The 18,970-nt window shown below is 41.1% G+C and overlaps 1 protein-coding gene across 3 annotated transcripts; it reads left to right on the top strand.

Annotated features, from left to right (window-relative positions):
• The first annotated feature begins 483 nt into the window (after positions 1 to 483).
• LOC143104046 (cadherin-like protein 26) lies at positions 484 to 18,758 on the top strand. Of its 3 annotated transcripts, XM_076267962.1 has the most exons (19): positions 484 to 718; positions 1,592 to 1,720; positions 2,190 to 2,306; positions 2,678 to 2,827; positions 2,931 to 3,075; positions 9,118 to 9,281; positions 9,835 to 9,963; positions 10,274 to 10,456; positions 10,934 to 11,247; positions 11,438 to 11,580; positions 11,686 to 11,907; positions 13,651 to 13,872; positions 14,144 to 14,265; positions 14,411 to 14,506; positions 14,603 to 14,683; positions 14,777 to 14,812; positions 17,419 to 17,586; positions 17,694 to 17,780; positions 17,868 to 18,758. In XM_076267962.1, the coding sequence occupies exons 3-19, from the start codon at positions 2,193 to 2,195 to the stop codon at positions 18,126 to 18,128; spliced, it is 2,637 nt and encodes an 878-aa protein (XP_076124077.1). In that variant the 5' UTR covers positions 484 to 718; positions 1,592 to 1,720; positions 2,190 to 2,192; the 3' UTR covers positions 18,129 to 18,758. The 3 variants fall into 3 exon arrangements, with proteins under 3 accessions (XP_076124077.1, XP_076124075.1, XP_076124076.1); XM_076267960.1 differs by lacking the exon at positions 1,592 to 1,720; XM_076267961.1 differs by having other exon boundaries at positions 1,592 to 2,306.
• Positions 18,759 to 18,970: the final 212 nt, after the last annotated feature.

Genomic DNA, 18,970 nt, shown 5'->3' with positions numbered 1-18,970 from the left:
TATAGGCCTAGGTAATGGACTGAAACTTTCTCAGCAACATTCTTAGCCACATTCTCATTCTCAAATCAGGCTAGTCTAGTCTAGTCTGTCAATTTCCACAGTAATGGATGAAAGAGAATAGCTGAAATCTGACATTGGTGTAATGTGTACAAAGATGTACCAGTACACAATGGTGTACCTGTACTATGTAACAACATACATGCTTATTTCACTTTATTAACTATAAATACTGTGCTTTTTCACCCTAACAGTATATTATTATATATAGTTTGCAGAGAATACATGAAAATTAATGATTATTTGTGTACAAATAGGTTTAAGTCTAAATATGCTCTGAGCCTAAATTGTAAAAGCACGAACACCTGATAGCTATGAAGGTGTCATATACCATTAAACAATTAATATTTTTCAGGTGATGTCTGAGGAAGTTTGGTGTCTTATGGTGTGTGTGTCCTTGTATGCAAATCCACCTGGTCACTCCCATTGTTCACTTCTTCTAGCTGCCTTCCAACAGTCACCCTCCCCTCTCACACAAGTAGTGGTGAGATCGAGTAACATATTTGTGTGTGTGTTTGTGTGTATCTAGAGGTCTGTCATCAAGTACATTCTGTTAGAGGCTTTGAAAGAAGAAAGGGAGAAAAGGTTAAATGAAAACAGCACATACACGGAGAGCTGCTCTTAGATCACCATGCATGGAATTACTAATGTTTTGATCTTGGTAAGTGAATATTCCTCTGACTACAGTCATTCCTGTTTATTAGCTGCATTGCGTATTCTGCAGGACAGTGCTTTATGCAAAAAACAACAAAAAGACATAAAATCATGTTTTGACTGCACCTGTGTATAAACCGCAGTGCCCAATAGCTCAATGAATCAGAATCAGATCTTTAGTGCTTTAATCATAAAGAAGAATGAAGAAAAGAAATGTATTCCCATGTATAACTGGCCCCCGTGTATTAATGCCATAGCTGAAGAAATTTTACAAAATCAATGTATAATGTAGATGTAAATCAGGTTTATCGGCCAAGTATACTTGCATATACAAGGAATTTGGTCTCTGCATTTATCTGATCTGTGAATTAGTGAACACACAGAACACACAGTGAACACACAGTGAGGTGAAGCACACACTAACCCGGAGCAGTGAGCTGCCTTGCTACAGCGGCGCTCGGGGAGCAGTGAGGGGTTAGATGCACTTCAGCCAGTCCTACTGGTCGGGGATCGAACCGGCAACCCTCTGGATTCAAGCCTAAAAGCCCTAACCAGTAGGCCATGACTGCCCTGTTTTTGGTTAGTCGGGAAATTACAGTACATATAAGTGGACCTATCCTGTTTTTTCTGGTTGTGGTCTCTCCCATGGTCTTCATATTTTGAAGAAAATATGTCATTGTTCGGCACTATAGCTGTGGACAATCGTGTGACCTGCACACAGTTATGTGATCTACACACATACCTACTATATTTTTACATTTGTGATGACATACTTCTGATCTACACACATAACTACCACAGTGTCATCTTTCATACCAGTTATTATTGTGGTCAAAGTTTCCTGCTTGTAACATGATCTCTTTCCTCTCCCTTTGCGTAGTGGGGTTATGGGTTTTCATCTTTATTTACGGTGCGCTGGCGTGACCAGGGAACAGGGTCAACAGGGTCAACAAGCCTGGCCATAGCTGGCAAAACAGGTGGCGCCTCTTTCAGCCCCGACAACTGAGCTGTATGTGGCTGCACACACAATTACCGCTCTCCTACACAGACTTACGTATAGAGGATTTGCATATAAGGCCTTTGACAGATGGTGAAATGACACCATTACCACACACACACCATTGAAAGATTATTGGAATGACCCTCATCTTCACACCCCTTGAAACATTTTCAAACAACAGATTAACACACACTATTCTCTTCATTATCTCGATATCACCCATATTCACAAAACCAACATTTACATACACACATACCCTCCTGTTAAAAAGGATTTACACATGTGCGTACAAAATAAATTGATGAGAAAGAGATGATACTGTCATAAAACTAAACTGAAAGAGATTATGCATGCCATGTTTCCAAAATGTTCAGAAAATGATTACAAAATGTCAATATGTGAATGAGCAATGCCTTGTGATTGAAAGCTGCTGTCATTTTCCATTCGTCATTGCTGTAATATGCAAATTTGACCTAAGGTGATGTTGAGTTTAAGCTGGTCAGATGCTCATCTGAGGCAAAAGAGAGCCTGGATCATTGATTCCTTTAGTATCGTGGAGGAGCATCCAGGCCCATATCCATACCCACTGGGACGGGTGAGTGAGACGAATGAAGTACATCTCATTTCAGCCAAATGCTGTTGTTACTTGGCGAAATATGCTTCACATAATACTATAATTTTATTTGTTATTTGTTTAAGTTACATCAGTATGTTTAATAAGGTGGGTTTCATAAAAAAAAACTGCCAATCAGTCATGCTGGAGGAGTCTACCATAAGTCTACATTTCTTGGAAATAGGCACTGATCATAAGCAACATTACAACATTCCCTGGGTAGCTCAGTACAGTAGTGTTCTAATAGTACTTAAGCCTAGATTGCATATCCATTGGGTATGATTAAGCCATTTGGGTGGCAAAAAGGTGATGTAATTTATGAAATCAATATGAAATTGATCATGGCTCCTCAGATTCACGTGGAACGCACATACAGAGTGGAATTTATGCTTCAAGGCAGCGGCATTGATGAAGATCCTGTAGGCCTTCTCACCATGGACCCTGAGACTGGCATGGTGATGGTTAATGGGAAAATCGATTATGAGCAATATCAACTCCTGAAGGTGGGCTTTGAAAACAAAGGCCTCCATGTTGTTTGTCTGTTTCTGTGTACACTGGGAAAGTTAAGCTCATGAAGTGTAAAAATCCTATTTCTGTCCCTTTAAGTTAACATTTGCAGCAAAGAATTCATCAAACAACAAAATTGACACCAAACTTGGAGTTGAGATTACAGTTCTTGACATTAATGACCACGCCCCTCGCTTTCAAAAGGATGTCTATGAGACAACGATCTCAGAGTCAGCAACACAGGGTAAGTCTGAGAATACAAGTGAAAGTCACTAAATTAAGCGCTTTGTATATGTTTTATGCACACACTGGTGGTTTTACTGAGGTAAGTTGTGTAACCGAGGTCATAATTCGTCCGCCGCTCACGGCCCTCGAACCCGCCACCTCAACACACACTGGCATGTGAGTCGAACGCTCTAACCACTGAGCTAAAAGCCCAGGCTTCTAACTCAGCGATTAGAAGTGTTCTTAAGGTTAGGGGTGTGAAGATAGATAGATAGATAGATAGATGATAGATACTTTATTGATCCCCAGGGGAAATTCAAGGTCTCAGCAGCATACAGACAACACAAACACATTCTTTAACAGCAGAAAGAGTATTTAAAGTATATAATATAAAAACACAACTAAGCAATAAGGACAGTAGAAGATAAAGAATATGCTAAATATACTAAAATACAAATTATACTAACACTTAATCTAAATCAATTCTAAAAACAGTATCCACATAGTGGTGATTAATCAATCAGAGGCACTTGCAATGACTGAGGCAGGGACTGAGCCTGTGATTCTCTGTGCATAGTAAGGTATGGTAAGGTGCTCTAAGGTGCTCTGTGTGAATGAGTGTCATGGTGGTAGTGCAATGGTGATAGTGGTCATTGTGATGTAGTGCAAATGAGTAAGTCCAACAGTGCAACAATGCAGAAATAAAGTAAAGTAAAGTCTATATATGGGCAATTCCATGCAAAGGTCATCCTTACCATGGAAAAAAAACTTGTGCATACGCAAATAGAACTGTTGTTAAAATCTTTATTTAGGTCTATATTTTATTGTTTGTAACTGATCTGATTGAATTTGATGGAGAATGACACTCTTTTTACATCATAAATATGGTGTGCAACCATACAGAAACAACATTTTTCACATGGTAATATTATACATATTTAAAAAGTGGATAAATGGACCCAAGGTTCAAACAAATTGTGTCATTTGACAAATTCGACAAGGGAATGGTAGAGCAATGTCTATGCTCAGCTTGCATTTAAGAGCACAACTCCTTACATTTGTAAGGCTTTTGTTTTTAAGTCAGCAAGTTCCATGGCCATGTCACATCCATAACATTTTATAGGAAAAGTTTATGCTACACATACAGTGTTGATGCGACAATGTCCATAGTGTCTGTGCAAAGCTGATTTATATCAATGTAAAGTGTGATGACCAAATTGTGCCCCTTTTTTACTTTTAAAACCTTTAATGGTGCGTTATGGATGTGACGTTATGGATGTTACATAATGTGAATTTACAAGACTGGGGACTTTATTATACCTCAAAGCCGATTAAACGTCTGTTCTGGTGGCATGTCAGTTTCAACGCATTTCACCTTAGTGTTTACAATTGACATTTCAAAGAATATTAGGTTGATCAAAACCACAGGGAGGCCTTGCCTAACCATTAGCAAAACAAACATAATATTAAAATACCTCCAGTGATTAGCCTAGCCATAGCCTATTTTCAAGTGGCCTAATAACGAAAATCTGAGCGATTATCTTCCTGTAACTGCTGTACTGTTGTTGTACAGTAACTGGATTATCGTGTTAGCTGGTGAAGATGGCTGACTTTGCAGCTGGAGTTAACATAGCAACCTCCTTCTGTTGCAGATCTGTTCAGCCTGCCGTTCACGTCTGCTTAACAAATTTAAATTTTAAATGTGACGCGATATGCAAGGTCCTCTGTAGCTACATGTAATACCCACAGAGTAACATTAGTAAGGGCAGCAATAAACTAGATGTACCGCATATCGGTACAAAATATGACCGCCTCTCAGTCCTGCATATTCTCTTCGCAAAAATAAATCATGCTTGTCAATTTGTCTCCATCTCCTACTCCTGCAACTCATGTGCATGTAAATGAGTGTGTGCATATGTGAGTGTGCTTTTGTTTATAAGAGTGTATGTGTGTGTTTGTGTGTGTGCATGTGCGTATGCGTGCCTGTGTTTGTGTGTTTATGTGTGTGTGTGTGTGTGTGTGCGTGTGTGTGTTTGCATGCGCACATGAGTATGCGTGCCTGTGTGTGTGTGTTTATGTGTCTGCATTCATGTGGGTAGGTGTTTGTGCGTGTGTGTGTGTGTGCTTGCCGGTCTGTATGTGTTTATGTGTGTGTGCGCTTGCCTGTCTGTATGTGTGCGACTGTGCGTGAGTAGGTGTGTGTGTGTGTGTGTGTGTGTTTGTGCGCATGTGCGTGTGTGTGCATGTGCGTGTGTGCACGTGCAGGTGCATGTGCTTTATGTGTGCAAATCACAAATGAGTGGGTATGGGTTAGGTTGATGCGGGCTCTTGAGACTAACATACCATAAATATTTTGTCATCTTGGGTGCAACGGTTCAGGTAGGGCTAGTTATTTAGGGGAGTGGCCACCAAGTTTCATGTTCCCTGGTGTTTCAGTAACCCGGGAATCACTGACCAAAATTGATGACGGTAATGATGACGGTTTTTATATTTTTAATGACTTGTTGTCCTGATTCTTCCTGTGAATCTTAGTGGGCTGAGGAAGCCATAATTTCATCGCTAGTTTTTCATGATTACTATTTCAATTGTTTCATATCAAAATTCACTACTTAATTATGTGTTTTATGTAGTTTGTCGAGGACTGGTTCAGACACGTCACATCCATAACGTGAAACTGTCACATCCATAATGCCAGTTTTTCCTACATAATGCATTATGAAAATGATGCATAGTTTCAAAAACACACTTTTTGTGTTCATTCAAGTCTCCTTCATGCTACATATATCATAGTTTCGGCAGTTTCCTTCAAAATTCACAGAGTTTGTACAAAACATGTAATCTCTCACAAAAGTGTGTCCATTTCATGTCACATCCATAACGCTGATAAAATGCCTTGTATTCTTAGGATGAAATTGATCATATGAAATTTGAGGATTTCTCAGTATTCAGAGGACAGAGGTTACATTAAAAGTTATGCAAATTAATTCACTGATACTAATTTTGCCCCCACTCTAAGGCATTTTGTTTACCAATATGAGTCCAATTGTCACATCCATAACGCTGGAACTGCCCATATCTATATATTTAACTATTTAAGAAAATGTATAAGCATGGCCACAGTTCGGCTGTGGCATGGAGGGGGGGGGGGTTATGCATATGTGCTAATGTGCTAATATAGCACGCAAACAGTGAGGCATAAAGACAGTGGTAAAAAGTGGCTAGTGGACAGACAGTACCAAACATGGAGGGGGTGAAGAGGCAGACAGACTATGCAGAGAAGTCTATCTCTCCTCTTCCCTTAAGTGAGGCATTGAACAGTTCAATGGCCCTGGGGACAAATTACTTGCTCAGTCTGTCAGTTGTGCAAGGCAGTGAGCGAAGTGTCTAGCTGATCAGGCTCTTCTGCTTAACAATAGTGCTGTGGAGTGGGTGACACTCATTGTCCCAGATGTTGATCAGTTTGTTCAGGGTCCTTTTGTCAGATAGTGAAGTGATGCACTCCAGTTCAGCTCCCACTACAGAGCCAGCTTTCCTTACCAGCCTGTCAATTCGCCCCGCATCCTTCTTCCTTGTGCTTCCTCCCCAACATACTACTGCATAGAAGAGGACGCTGGCAACAACAGACTGGTAGAACATCCTGAGGAGCTTACTGCACACATTGAAGGACCGCAGCCTCCTCAGGAAGTACAGCCTGCTCTGCCCTTTCTTGTAGAGTGCATCAGTGTTGGCTGACCAGTCCAGTTTATTGTCCAGTTGGAGACCCAGATACTTGTAGGTGCTAACCACCTCCACATTGACCCCATCAATGTGGACTGGTAGCAGAGTGGGCTTAGACCTGCGGAAATCCACCACCATCTCCTTGGTCTTTGAAGTGTTAAATTGAAGATGATTGAGTTTGCACCATTGCACAAAGTCCTCCACCAGGCTCCTGTACTCCTCCTCCTGCCCGTTCCTGATACACCCCACAATTGCAACCTGGTCTCATTAGGGAAACGTTCCCCTGGGAACGTTTTGGCAAACCCAGCCAAACGTTCCACCAGACACGTTTCTGAGGTGCAAACTAGCCAAGCAACCCAGCGGGGGTGCTAAAGAGAGACGTTTAGACGTTGTTTACTACAGTTAGGTCTGGTCAAACTAAATTGTAGCTTACACAAGCTCAGCAGTATTCTTTGGTTAGCAAACCAAAGTTTTGGATTAATAGTGCCTATATCTCGCTACGTTTCGCAAAATATAAGGGCACAAACCCTGAACTGCCGTCTATGGTTAGCTGCCACATCTTGGTGGGTTTTTTTTTTCGCGAGCAACCCGGGGGATTTTAGCTCAACTGTCAACACGCTCGACTTCCGCTCCGAGGGGCAGCTGTTCGCAGGTTCGAATCCGGCTGTGTGCAGGGCCGAGCCGTGCAATTCAACCCAACGCACGAAGACCAGAGGACCAGGCTGCGCAGACTGGGCTTGCGACGAAGACCAGACTCAGCACACAGCCGGATTCAAACCTGCGAACAGCTGCCCCTCGGAGCGGAAGTCGAGCGTGTTGACAATTGAGCTAAAATCCCCCGTAAACAACGTCTAAACGTCTCTCTTTAGCACCCCCGCTGGGTTGCTTGGCTAGTTTGCACCTCAGAAACGTGTCTGGTGGAACGTTTGGCTGGGTTTGCCAAAACGTTCCCAGGGGAACGTTTCCCTAATGAGACCAGGTTGCACAATTGCAGAATCATCAGAAAACTTCTGCATGTGGCATGACTCGGTGTTGTAGCAGAAGTCAGATGTGTACAGGGTGAACAGGACTGGAGAGAGCACAGTTCCCTGTGGCGCTCCGGTGCTGTAGATCACAGTGTCAGAGAGACAGTTCTTCAGTCTGACAAACTGTGGTCGCTCGGTCAGGTAATCTGTAATCCAAGTTACCAGGTGAGCGTCCACACCCATCTGCAAGAGCTTGTCTCCCAATCTGAGGGGCTGGATGGTGTTAAAAGCACTTGAGAAATCAAAGAACATGATTCTCACAGCACTTTTCCCCTTGTCTAGGTGGGAATGTGTCCTGTGTCCAATCGCTCCATTGTCTTCATCACATGTGATGTAAGAGCGACAGGTCTGTAGTCATTAAGCTCACTAGGGTGTGGCTTCTTAGGGACAGGGGTAAGACATGATGTCTTCCACAGTGTTGGAACTTGTCCAAGGCGTAGGCTCAAATTGAAGATGTGCTTCAGTGGCTCCCCCAGTTCAGCAGCACAGGCCTTGAGTAGCCTTGGACACAGTCTGTCAGGCCCCGCTGCTTTATTGCTGCGCAATTTCTTAAGTTGGACTGTCACTTGATCTGTTGTAATGGTGAGGGGTGTAAGGGGAGGGGAGGGGGAGGGGTGCATCTGGGATCTGTGTGTCTGATGGCTGTTGACTGAAGTCGTTGTCACCACACTGTTTGTGATTGCCATGTGGGGGAGGGGTGCAAAATCCAGTGATGGTGGGGGTACGATAGCCTGTGATGATGGAGGTGAGTGTTGCGCTGGTATTGAGGGGGTGTGGGGGTGGGGGCTGGGGGATGGTGGACAGACCACCGCCATTGGAGCTGGAGCAGGGCAGTCAAACCTGTTGTAGAAGTGGTTCAACTGGTTCGCCCTGTCCGAGATTTACACGTGCAACTAGCATGCTAGCCCAGTTCACCTCCATTACACTCACCTCCCTAAATCCTCACTCCCATGATCCGGGTCACAGCACCACTGTAACCGAGGTCGTAATTTGTCCGCCGCTCACGGGTACTCGAACTCGCCACCTCAACCTCAACACACACCGGCATGGGAGTCGAACGCTCTAACCACTGAGCTAAAAGCCCAGGCTTCCAACTCAGCGGTTAGAAGCGTTCTTAAGGTTAGGGGTGTGAGGATTAACACGCGCAACTAGCATGCTAGCTCAGTTCGCCTCTGTTACACTTGCAACACTCCGTTCCCTGGAATACCCAAATTAAAGTCAGTGATTGCATTCATTAAATATTCAGCCTTCTATTTTTATTAGTCATGTTATTTTAAATGCTTGTAAAAGCTTGTCACATGCATGTTATTGTCTTGAAGGATCCTATGTGATGACTGTGTTAGCACACGATGATGACAAACCAGGCACAGTCAACTCAACCTTTGACTATAGGATCACAGCTGTAAAACCAAATACGCCAAATGTTGAGTTCTTCATCAACGACTTTGGAGCAATATCGTTCAAAGGATGCTTGGACTATGAAGTGAGTTCATAGCTATCTTAAAGGTGCTCTAAGCGATGCCACACGTTTTTTAGGCTAAAACATTTTATGTCACTTACTGCAAACATCACCTAACCAACCGCTAGCTGAATACACTGTAAAAAACGTGATCTCTGTGGACAACCCAGGCTGAACATAACAAACTTTTCCAGCAAATCAGACGAGATGCGCGTTTAGGACAGTTTCAAATGCACGGGAGCAGCATGGGAGGGAGGGGGAGGAAGTAGCGAGCTAGCTCTCTGTTTTGTTTGAAAGTCAACAGAAGTGACGTTGCCCAGCATCGCTTAGAGCACCTTTAAATTCAACCATTTGGTTTCAGCCAAAAGGTATCAAACTTGAGATTATCCATTATTTTGTGTCATATTAAATACAATTACAAATTAAATGTGAAGTTAATGTTCCTTTGTAATAAACCATTGGCAGCATTTTGGGGGTTAATATTCATATCTATAATTGATATTCAGTGTCAGTGTTCATCTGCATCACATATCTTTGTATAAATTGCAATGCACTTAACAATGGTGCCCTCTTTCAGATAGCACAAAAATACATAATTTCAGTTGAGGCAAAAGACCACAGTCCCGTAAGTCTGTCCAGCTCTACGACAGTCATTGTCCATGTTGAGGATGGCAATAATCACCTGCCCATCATTACCGGTCACTCAGTAAGTCTTATCCATCGCTTCTTTCATATAACAGTGTCTGAATGTTAAGTCCTAATTACTTGCGTAATAGAGTTCACGATCCAAATAGAACAGCAATGACTTACACCTTTGGAATTATAATAGTCAATAACTAAACTGCTCATAACTGCTTGTGTTGAATATTATGAACTGCAACGTGAACATATACATAATGTCATTTCACAGTGCATTTACAGTGTGTATATAAAATGTTTATTTGGCTCATTAAGGAGGAGCTACATCATTCAACTTGATGTGTAATAACTGACTCTACCATGAACCTTTGCCTTAGGGAACTGGCATGGTGAAAGAGGGAGAGATTGGGATCTCTCCTATTCATATCCATGCCACTGACAAAGACACCCAGGACAGTCCAGGGTGGAGAGTTAGATACACGCTACATGGGGAGATAAGTGCTTTTTTCCAGGTAGACACAAACCCAGAAACCAATGATGGCATCCTGACACTACTCAAGGTTGGTGTTGTCATTCCACATTTTAGACATTCCATAGGTTATTTGTAAGAGCAGTATTTTTGTATCTTTTTCTGACAGCTGTTGACATGCTTCTGTAGACATGCTGTCCAAAACATCTTTACGATGAGTGATCTATGTTTGTCATTAAAGAAAATGCAACTGCTGACTTTCATCAGAGACGGTTGATAAAGCTAAGATAAAGTTAACTATAGAATCTTTGCTTTCATCGCTTATAAGCACCACAGGAAAGTGCAAACTCATAGCACTTCTGTGATGGTATTTGTTTTTTTAATCACTGCTCATTCAGAATCAGAATCAGATTTATTCGCCAAATATGTTGGCACTTACAAGAAATTGTGTTTTGGCCACTGGTGTCACTCTAGCAATACTGTAAATAGACAAGAATAATATGTAAGAATAATAAGAAAAGTAAATCAGATTAGGAAATCAATACAGATTATTCTCCTCTGATGACAGCCTCTAGACTTTGAAGACGGCGCAGAGAGGACCATTTTCGTTTCTGTGGAGAATGAGGTAGAATACTTTTCCTGCACGGTCAAAGAGAAGACAACGGCTGGACTCTGGAAAGTGGTCACCAGTCAGGATACGAAAACGATGACTAACACCTACTCCCGCCAAGAGTTCACCATCACGGTGGAGGATGCCAATGATCCACCCAGATTCCTCATTCGAGAAAAAGATGCTACGGTCATAGAAAATGAAGGCATCGGGCAATTAGTTGAACAATTTACTGCAGTTGATCCTGACACTACCTTCACAAGTGACTTTGTGTAGGTCTTCTGTATGTAGTTTAAGTGAAGAGTGTAAATTAAATTGAAAGGCATAGATTACTTGGAAGCATCATTGATCATTACAAATTATGGATATGATAATAAGTGTGTTTCTTTTCAATATTTTTCATAACTTGGCCTTTATTACATCTTAATAAGTCATGCTTTTCTATATGGTTTCTGTCTACAGGTACAGGATAGGACATGACCCAGCAAACTGGGTGAGAGTTGACTCAAAAAATGGACAGATTTTCTTAGCAGGCACACCTGACAGAGAGTCCTTGCATGTTGTTGACAATATTTACACAGTCACAATCTTAGCAGTTGATAATGGTAAGACTATGACAGCAGAGACTTACTACTATCTTACATAACGGACATTTCTCTCTGTGTAACATCAAAGATACTCAGTCGTGCGTTCTTGTGTTTGGATAACAGGGGATCCACCCATGACTGGCACAGCCACTCTTAACATCTACGTACAGGACCAGAACGACAATTCACCCGTACTGAATGCCACCTCCATAGGCATATGTGCCTCAGATGGCACAACGGAGGCTGAGATCTCGGCCCATGACTTGGATGGGGATCCGTTCGGAGGACCCTTCACATTTAAACTTCTTGAGGACCACAAGGGATGGAGGCTTGACCCTGAGTATGGTAAAGAAGCCAAACAGGAATTTAATTATGACTATATTTGCTATTATTGACTCTATTCATGGAATTTAATATACAGTTGTGCTCACACTGTACATAAACATGCTAAAGTTGACTAAAATAAGGAATAAAAATCATATTTTGGAAATTGATTTCAATGCCTTAAAAAAATGAGGGAAAATCCAACCTTTAAGGACACCAATTTTCTTTGTGAATGAATAATGTATCGTATATAAATAAATGTTCTTTCTTAAAATAGAGGGCTCATAAGTATACATACCCCTATGTTAAATTCCCATAAAGGCAGGCAGATTTTTTTTTTTAGAGGCCAGTTATTTCATGGATCCAGGATACTATGCATCTTGATAAAGTTCCCTTGGCCCCTCATCATCACATACCCTTCACTTTACCTAGAGATTTGCATGGGTCTATTACAGTATTTTTGCGGAGAGAATGCTTTGCGGTACATGACCGGCGTTCCATAAATTATCCCTTACATATTTTACTGTAGAACGTTGGGAAATCCCATTCAGCCATATAAAATAGTATTTATAGTAAATTATGGATGATCCCCACAAAAACCATTGAGCTTTTACAGGGATGCTAATAACATGTCAGCAATCTTAAATGCCTCTGTAAGGGAAAAATATCAATGATTTCGGGCCCTATCATGACATTCTAAAGTGCATCGTCAAAAGTCTATTCAAATTTAGTAGGATGTCCAGTTCACATTGGGAGGGGTTTCGTTATCAAACGTGGAGAGCATGGCGCAACAAGGTGTTCCTAGGTTTTTTAATCAGTCATATGGGTGTGTTTGGGGCGTAACATCATTTTAAACCAATGATAATGGCATCTGTTATTCCCTTTAACGGCGCAACGCACAATATGTCAAATAAATGCATCGGTATTTTGGCATTCAACGGCACATTTGAAGGGGGCTGCTTGCGAGACCGTATGGAATAGTCATTCTTAAACCATGCTTTACTAAAACCTAGCATAGCCTTCACGCATTTGCACTCGTCTATTATTTGAACTCATTGGCAAAGTGAAACTAACTTCACCAAGGAGTCAGTCAACGACAAGACAGTTATATGCACTTTCACTATTGACTGACAATGGGTTACCACCAAAAACATATAGCTAGAAAAAGCAACACTTACCATAATATTGCTCAAATGACTGAATAAAACAACATTTATCCTGCAGAGGAGTTGCTTATATCTCGTGACAGTGCGTCTTCAGCTGTGCTCCATACGTGTCTCTCGCCTCTCCCCTAATCACTTTTAACCGACATTACCAATTTGCAAATGATGGTGATGAATAACTACTCATTATGAGATGTACAGTATTTCTTAATATCTTTATTCTAATTATGTTTCCTTTGTAATCGTGCAATTTGTAATGCTTTGCATGGACGTGCGCTGGTGTGCGTTCATGAATGATAGAAGGATGGTGCGTGCACCTGCCAATATGACTGTTGACATGCGCTCTTAAAATAGCATATGAACAACTCGCCAGTGACTTCTGACCAGGTTTAGGTGGTGTACGATAGTGATTTTTAGACAATGCGCCAGGCCCCTCCCTAGGTTGTTAATTGCCACACCCCTGGGCGCAATGTAAAAAAAATAAACGTATAATACCAAATTAAACTTTCCGCGGGGAACGAGTTTTACGCCATGCGCTGGTGCCCAAAATATAGCCCTTCACACTAAATCCACTGAACCCTATGTATTTTTTTTACTTTAGGAATGTCTGTAAGTCTGAAGAAAGAGAGTGTGGTTTTTGCTGGTCACCACAAATTGATACTGAAGATATCAGACAGGCAGGGCCAGTTCTCCATACAGAACCTCTCAGTCACAGTGTGTGACTGTTCCTTCTCAACCAGCTGCCTGCTACGCAGGACGAGTGTCCACACCATGGCAGGAGGAGCTGTTGGCATCATATTCCTGGCACTGTTCCTACTCCTGGGTAAATCAATGTTTACAGCAGGTCATGTTAAACCAGAATTCCTGTCAGTTTGTTCTGTCCATGCATGTCCTGTCAGTTTCCTGGCAGATCTGTCTATGTCTTTTGGTCTTACTTTTTAACTGTTGCAAAAATAAAAGTAACAGAATTGTGAACATCCTTCCTTAGAGTATTTCACTGGACCAATCAGCATTACAATACAGATCGTTTTAACTCAAGGAGCACTCCACAAAAAAAATCCTCAAAAAGTGGTCAATCTTGACTTTCTGTACAGGCATTTTGCTGATGGTGCTTTATATATCATGTGGGACTGAGAAACCAGTGTTTGATGTTCAACATATTCCTGGAGAGTCCTTGCTGCCATCCAACATTGAAATGCTAGGCATTGACTGTGAGGTAAAATCTGAACTGCAACAAAATATGTTGATTGAACACTTCATCAGAAATGTATGGTGCTAATTGATCAATACACAATGGTTCTTTTTTCATAAAATCATTTTCTGTGGGCTGTATGCTTATTTATGGATGTTCTATGTGTTAGCTCCCTACCACACTGGTTTCCAGGGATCAGGCACATACACTTAAAAAAAAGAATCATGCTAAGGGTTCGATTCAGCACTTCAGTAACAACCAGCAGGTCAGCAGATCTTGTTATTTTATGCACTAACAATACTGGAGGACTTGTTTAACATTGTGAAACAAAATAAAATGAAATTATTTTTAACTCTTTCAGATTTTATACAAGAGCTACTTCGACATCTATGGCGATACACACAGATACCAACACACTGGGAAATATAGTGAACATCACCAGGTAGCGCTTCCCTTATTATATTTGCATGATCACATGCAGTCAGCCAAGCCTAAGAATTTCCTTTGCCCAACCCGTCTCTTTTCAATATTGCAGGTCAAGAGTCTTTATGCTGCTGGAAGCCTTTATCATGTATGGACACTTTTATATATTTATATGTTTTTTTTGTCTATGTAAACACTTTTCTATACATGGTTATGGTTATGTTATTTAGCAGACACTTTTGTCCAAAGTGACATACAAATAACAACAATACAAATTCAGTTTAACAGTAAACAATTTAAAGAAATGATAAGACTATTAAGGAGAACAGTAATAATAAACAACAATGCAATTCAATCAATAAATCAAATAAATAAATACTATAATATACAAACCATAATGCATAAGAAACGCTGAATAAACTAAGTGCATATTGAACAGATACAGTTAGACCCCTCTTGAAAGACCCAAAACTATCACAGACAGGAACAGAGAACACTAGGCAACTCATTCCACCAACAAGGAACCACTGAGGAAAAGAGTCTTGAATTTGACCTAGTGTTTATGGCTGGTCCACACAACAGATACTCATCAGAAGACCTCAGTGAGCGGTTGGGGATATATATCTTAATCATTGAATTAAGATAGCCAGGAGCAGATCCAGTCAGTGTCCTAATAGACCAAAGTAAGAGATATAGATATAATTCTGGCCACTAGAGGGAGCCAGTGGAGAGGAGTTATATGTTTCCTCTTTGGCTGATTGAAGACCAGGTGTGCTGCAGCATTCTGAATCAGTTATAATGATCTTACTACACAAGCAGGTAGGCCACCTAACAGTGAATTACAATAGTCCAGTTTGGAGATAACCATGGCCTGTACAAGATGTTGTGTGGAATGGAATCTTGTGTCAGATAAGGTCTGATCTTCCTAATGTTGTAAAGGATAAACCAACATGATTTTTACGATTGAGGCTTCATGCTCAGAGAAGTTAAGTCGTTCATCAATTATAATGCCCAGGTTACTTGCAGTTAGGGTCAGTGAAGGTGAGTCAAGATGGATGTTAATCTGTTTTAGCTGGAAACACCAAAAGCTCCCTTTTTGAGAGATTAATCTGAAGGTGGCGATCTTTCATCCAGACTGAAATATCCAGGCATGCAGAAATCCGATGGGAAATGCTAGAGTCCTCAGGTGGGAAAAATAGGTAAAGTTGAGAGTCGTCTGCATAGCAATGATAGTCAAATCCATGGGAATGAATGGTCTCACCTAATACTGATCTCTGAGGCACCTGTGGTGAGGTCATGAGACTTTGATATCTGTCCCTGCCAAGATATGCTAAAAGAATGCCTTTTAAGGTAAGATTCAAACCAGTCAAGAGCTTTCCCAGTAATTCCCAGTTCAGAGAGTGTAGAAATGAGAATGTCATGGCTAACAGTATCAAAGGCGGCAGATAAATCTAGTAGAATTAATATGATGACTGAGCAGAGGACTTAGCTAATGCTTCAGTCACAGATAGAAGAGCAGCTTCAGAATGACCACTCTTTAAACCAGACTGCATAGGGTCTAGTAGGTTATTCTGATAACCTTTGACATACCGGTATTGAACTATTCCAGAACTGAGTGGAGTGTTAAACACATGTGTGAGTGTAGAAGAGTAGAGGGGACAGGATCCAAAGGGCATGTTGTTTGACGACTTTGCTGAGACTAGGCTTGGGAATTGGTTCCAGGTATCGGTTAGGAACCGGTTCCAAACGTTCCGATCCATCGGAATCATACACATCCACACGTTAATGATTCCACTAACGATTCCAATACAAAGCTTTGTTTTAGAAAATGTTTTTAGAAATTTTAAAGCATTCAACTTCTGTATTGATATAGCACACTTGGTATTCATTCTCTAAAACCACTTTAAATTAGACATTCAAAGCCAACAACTCTCAAAGCCATCCTATACTGTAAGTGTTCAGCAAATGGTACAGGAATTAATATATGGGAATCTAGCCTGGCTAGCGCCACCACTTCTCAATGAGACGTGGTCTGGGAACCAAGCGTTCATTTTCTCGTATTTGAAAAAAATGGCCAGATCCGTTTATTGGGTGCCACGGATGTCTATCAAATGCGTCTGTGCATAGCTCATCATCGTCTTGCTTTCCCCCTTGTTCTGTGATTGGTCTCCTATCTCAGGCGAAAATTTGCTCCATGGTCTCCAGGCTGCCTTAGCAGCGTGAATCAAATCGCGCACAAGGCAGCATGGGAACACCCAGGCTAATGGGAATCGATAAGGAATCGCATCGATAAGCAGACTCGACATTGGCGTCGATATCGATAATTTCTTAACGATGCCCATCCCTAGCTGAGACCGCTCATGATAAAGAGGAGAAAACAGTCCAACGATGCCATCATGCCCTCCTAATCAGGGTTGTGCACAATTCGAATTGCAATTCTGCTTCCTGTTTGCTACCTCAATTGAAATGCCAGTGAAATTCAAGAATTAAATTGGAATTTAAGAGCCAGTTTCAATTCAATTCTGGAATTTTGCACAAGCCTGCTCCTAATAGGTTCATCAGACTGAGGAATTAGTTTATCAGCATTTTCAATAAAAAATGTTACAAAGTCATCTGCTGACAGTGAAGTAGCTGATGGAGGTGGTGTAGGATTGAGAAGAGACTTGAAAGTGAAAAAAACATTTTCTACTGTCAGTGGCACTCTCAATCTTGCTCTGATAGAATGCCATTTGACTAACAACTTTCATTTATCAGAGTATGGGTGCCCTTACCCACAATGACCAGTACTACTACCAACATCAAAATGGACACTACCAACATCAAAATGGACACTACCTACATCACAATGAATACTACCAACATCAAAATGTAAACTACCGTCATCAAAATGAACACTACCAACATCAAAATGGATACTACAAGGTAACACTATAGCAATCTACTTTTTACTGACACATTCCAGTAAACTTCATTGTACAATACTTCATTGTATCAAAGTGGACTCATAAGCAGTTCTAATGTTTTGACAGGAAATGATGACAACACAGAGAAGAGATATGGCACTGGAAGCGTTTATCACTGGAGATCGAGCCGCCTTGAAGTCTCTGCTTGAAACGGTTAGCTCAGTGTCTGCAGCTCCCAATCGATACCTCTGCATTAATCTTTGATGCTAAATTTTTCCATGTTTATTTTTTTGTCTGCAGAGATTGTCCTTGATCGAGACGAGGAGCTGTGTGATTATGAGCCACGTGAATATGTTTACGAGAAGGATGAATCAGAGACACTTCCTGATCTGGACCCCATTCCCATCCCAGAACACAGATTTGACCCTGACCAGCTGCTGGATTTGGGCCCAAGCTTTTCCACACTGGCTTCAATATGTGAACCTCTGCCAGAGAACTGTTCATTTGAGAATTAATATTACACTGAGTGTTAGTTCAGATGTTTTTAAATGTTTGAACTGAAGGTGCTGTTACTCAATCAGTGTGGGGTAAACTAAGAGGACGCTCCCCACCAGGGAAGCCCAATATTAAACATTAAGCCCCATTAAACAAAGAACCTTGCTTAATGGTCTATCAAAAAAATACTTGAACTGATTGGATAATTTATCTCCATGTGCCCTCAGGACGGGGATTTTATCCCTAAAACCCTACAAACTCAGGATCTAAACTAATTTCACTAAACTGTAATTTCTTGGATTGTGTATGTATTTTAATGTCTGTGTATAAAGTGCTTGGTGTTGCCTTTTGTGCCTGAAAATGTGCTGTATAAATAACCTTTGCTTAGACTTAATAAGAACAATAGGCCTATAGCCTTAGCCATTGTTGTAGATTTTAGACAAGTCTCACAGCAAAGGACAGATTGCATTGCTGTTGTAGGTCTACACCAGTTTTGGTCTGAAGATGCGGTGGTAGATCCTGGTATATTTGGAAATGTCTCAAAGGACAATAATTTTCAGTAATATTACGTTTATTTGCCACAATGAACTACAGATGTGTTAGGCTGTTGTCTTAGCCCAGGTTTAAGCCTGGCCTATTAATTGTTTTCATGATTCGAGTTAAATACTGAAAAATAAATACCTTTTTTATCATTAAGTTGTTTGTTTGCCATTTGCTATTGTTCTGTGAGTTGACAATAATAGGCTAAACAACCATGACAATAAAAAATGAATGGCCTAATCAGCTGTGGGCCCAGCCAACATCGGTGCATGCGGTAGCCTAATATTCACCCGTGATTATTTTGAAGACTATGGAAGTTGTGCTCCAATTTGTTTCAATTTCAGATCATCCTTTACAAAAATCTCCAA

This window comes from Alosa pseudoharengus, unplaced genomic scaffold, assembly GCF_046254945.1.
Source record: "Alosa pseudoharengus isolate Yale_2024_CS ecotype anadromous, Long Island Sound unplaced genomic scaffold, YU_APseudo_1.1 YU_APseudo_1.1_scf_5, whole genome shotgun sequence".
Lineage (NCBI taxonomy): Eukaryota > Metazoa > Chordata > Actinopteri > Clupeiformes > Clupeidae > Alosa > Alosa pseudoharengus.
The sequence above is the reverse complement of the archived record's forward strand: the minus strand, read 5'-3'. Positions and strand labels throughout refer to the sequence as shown.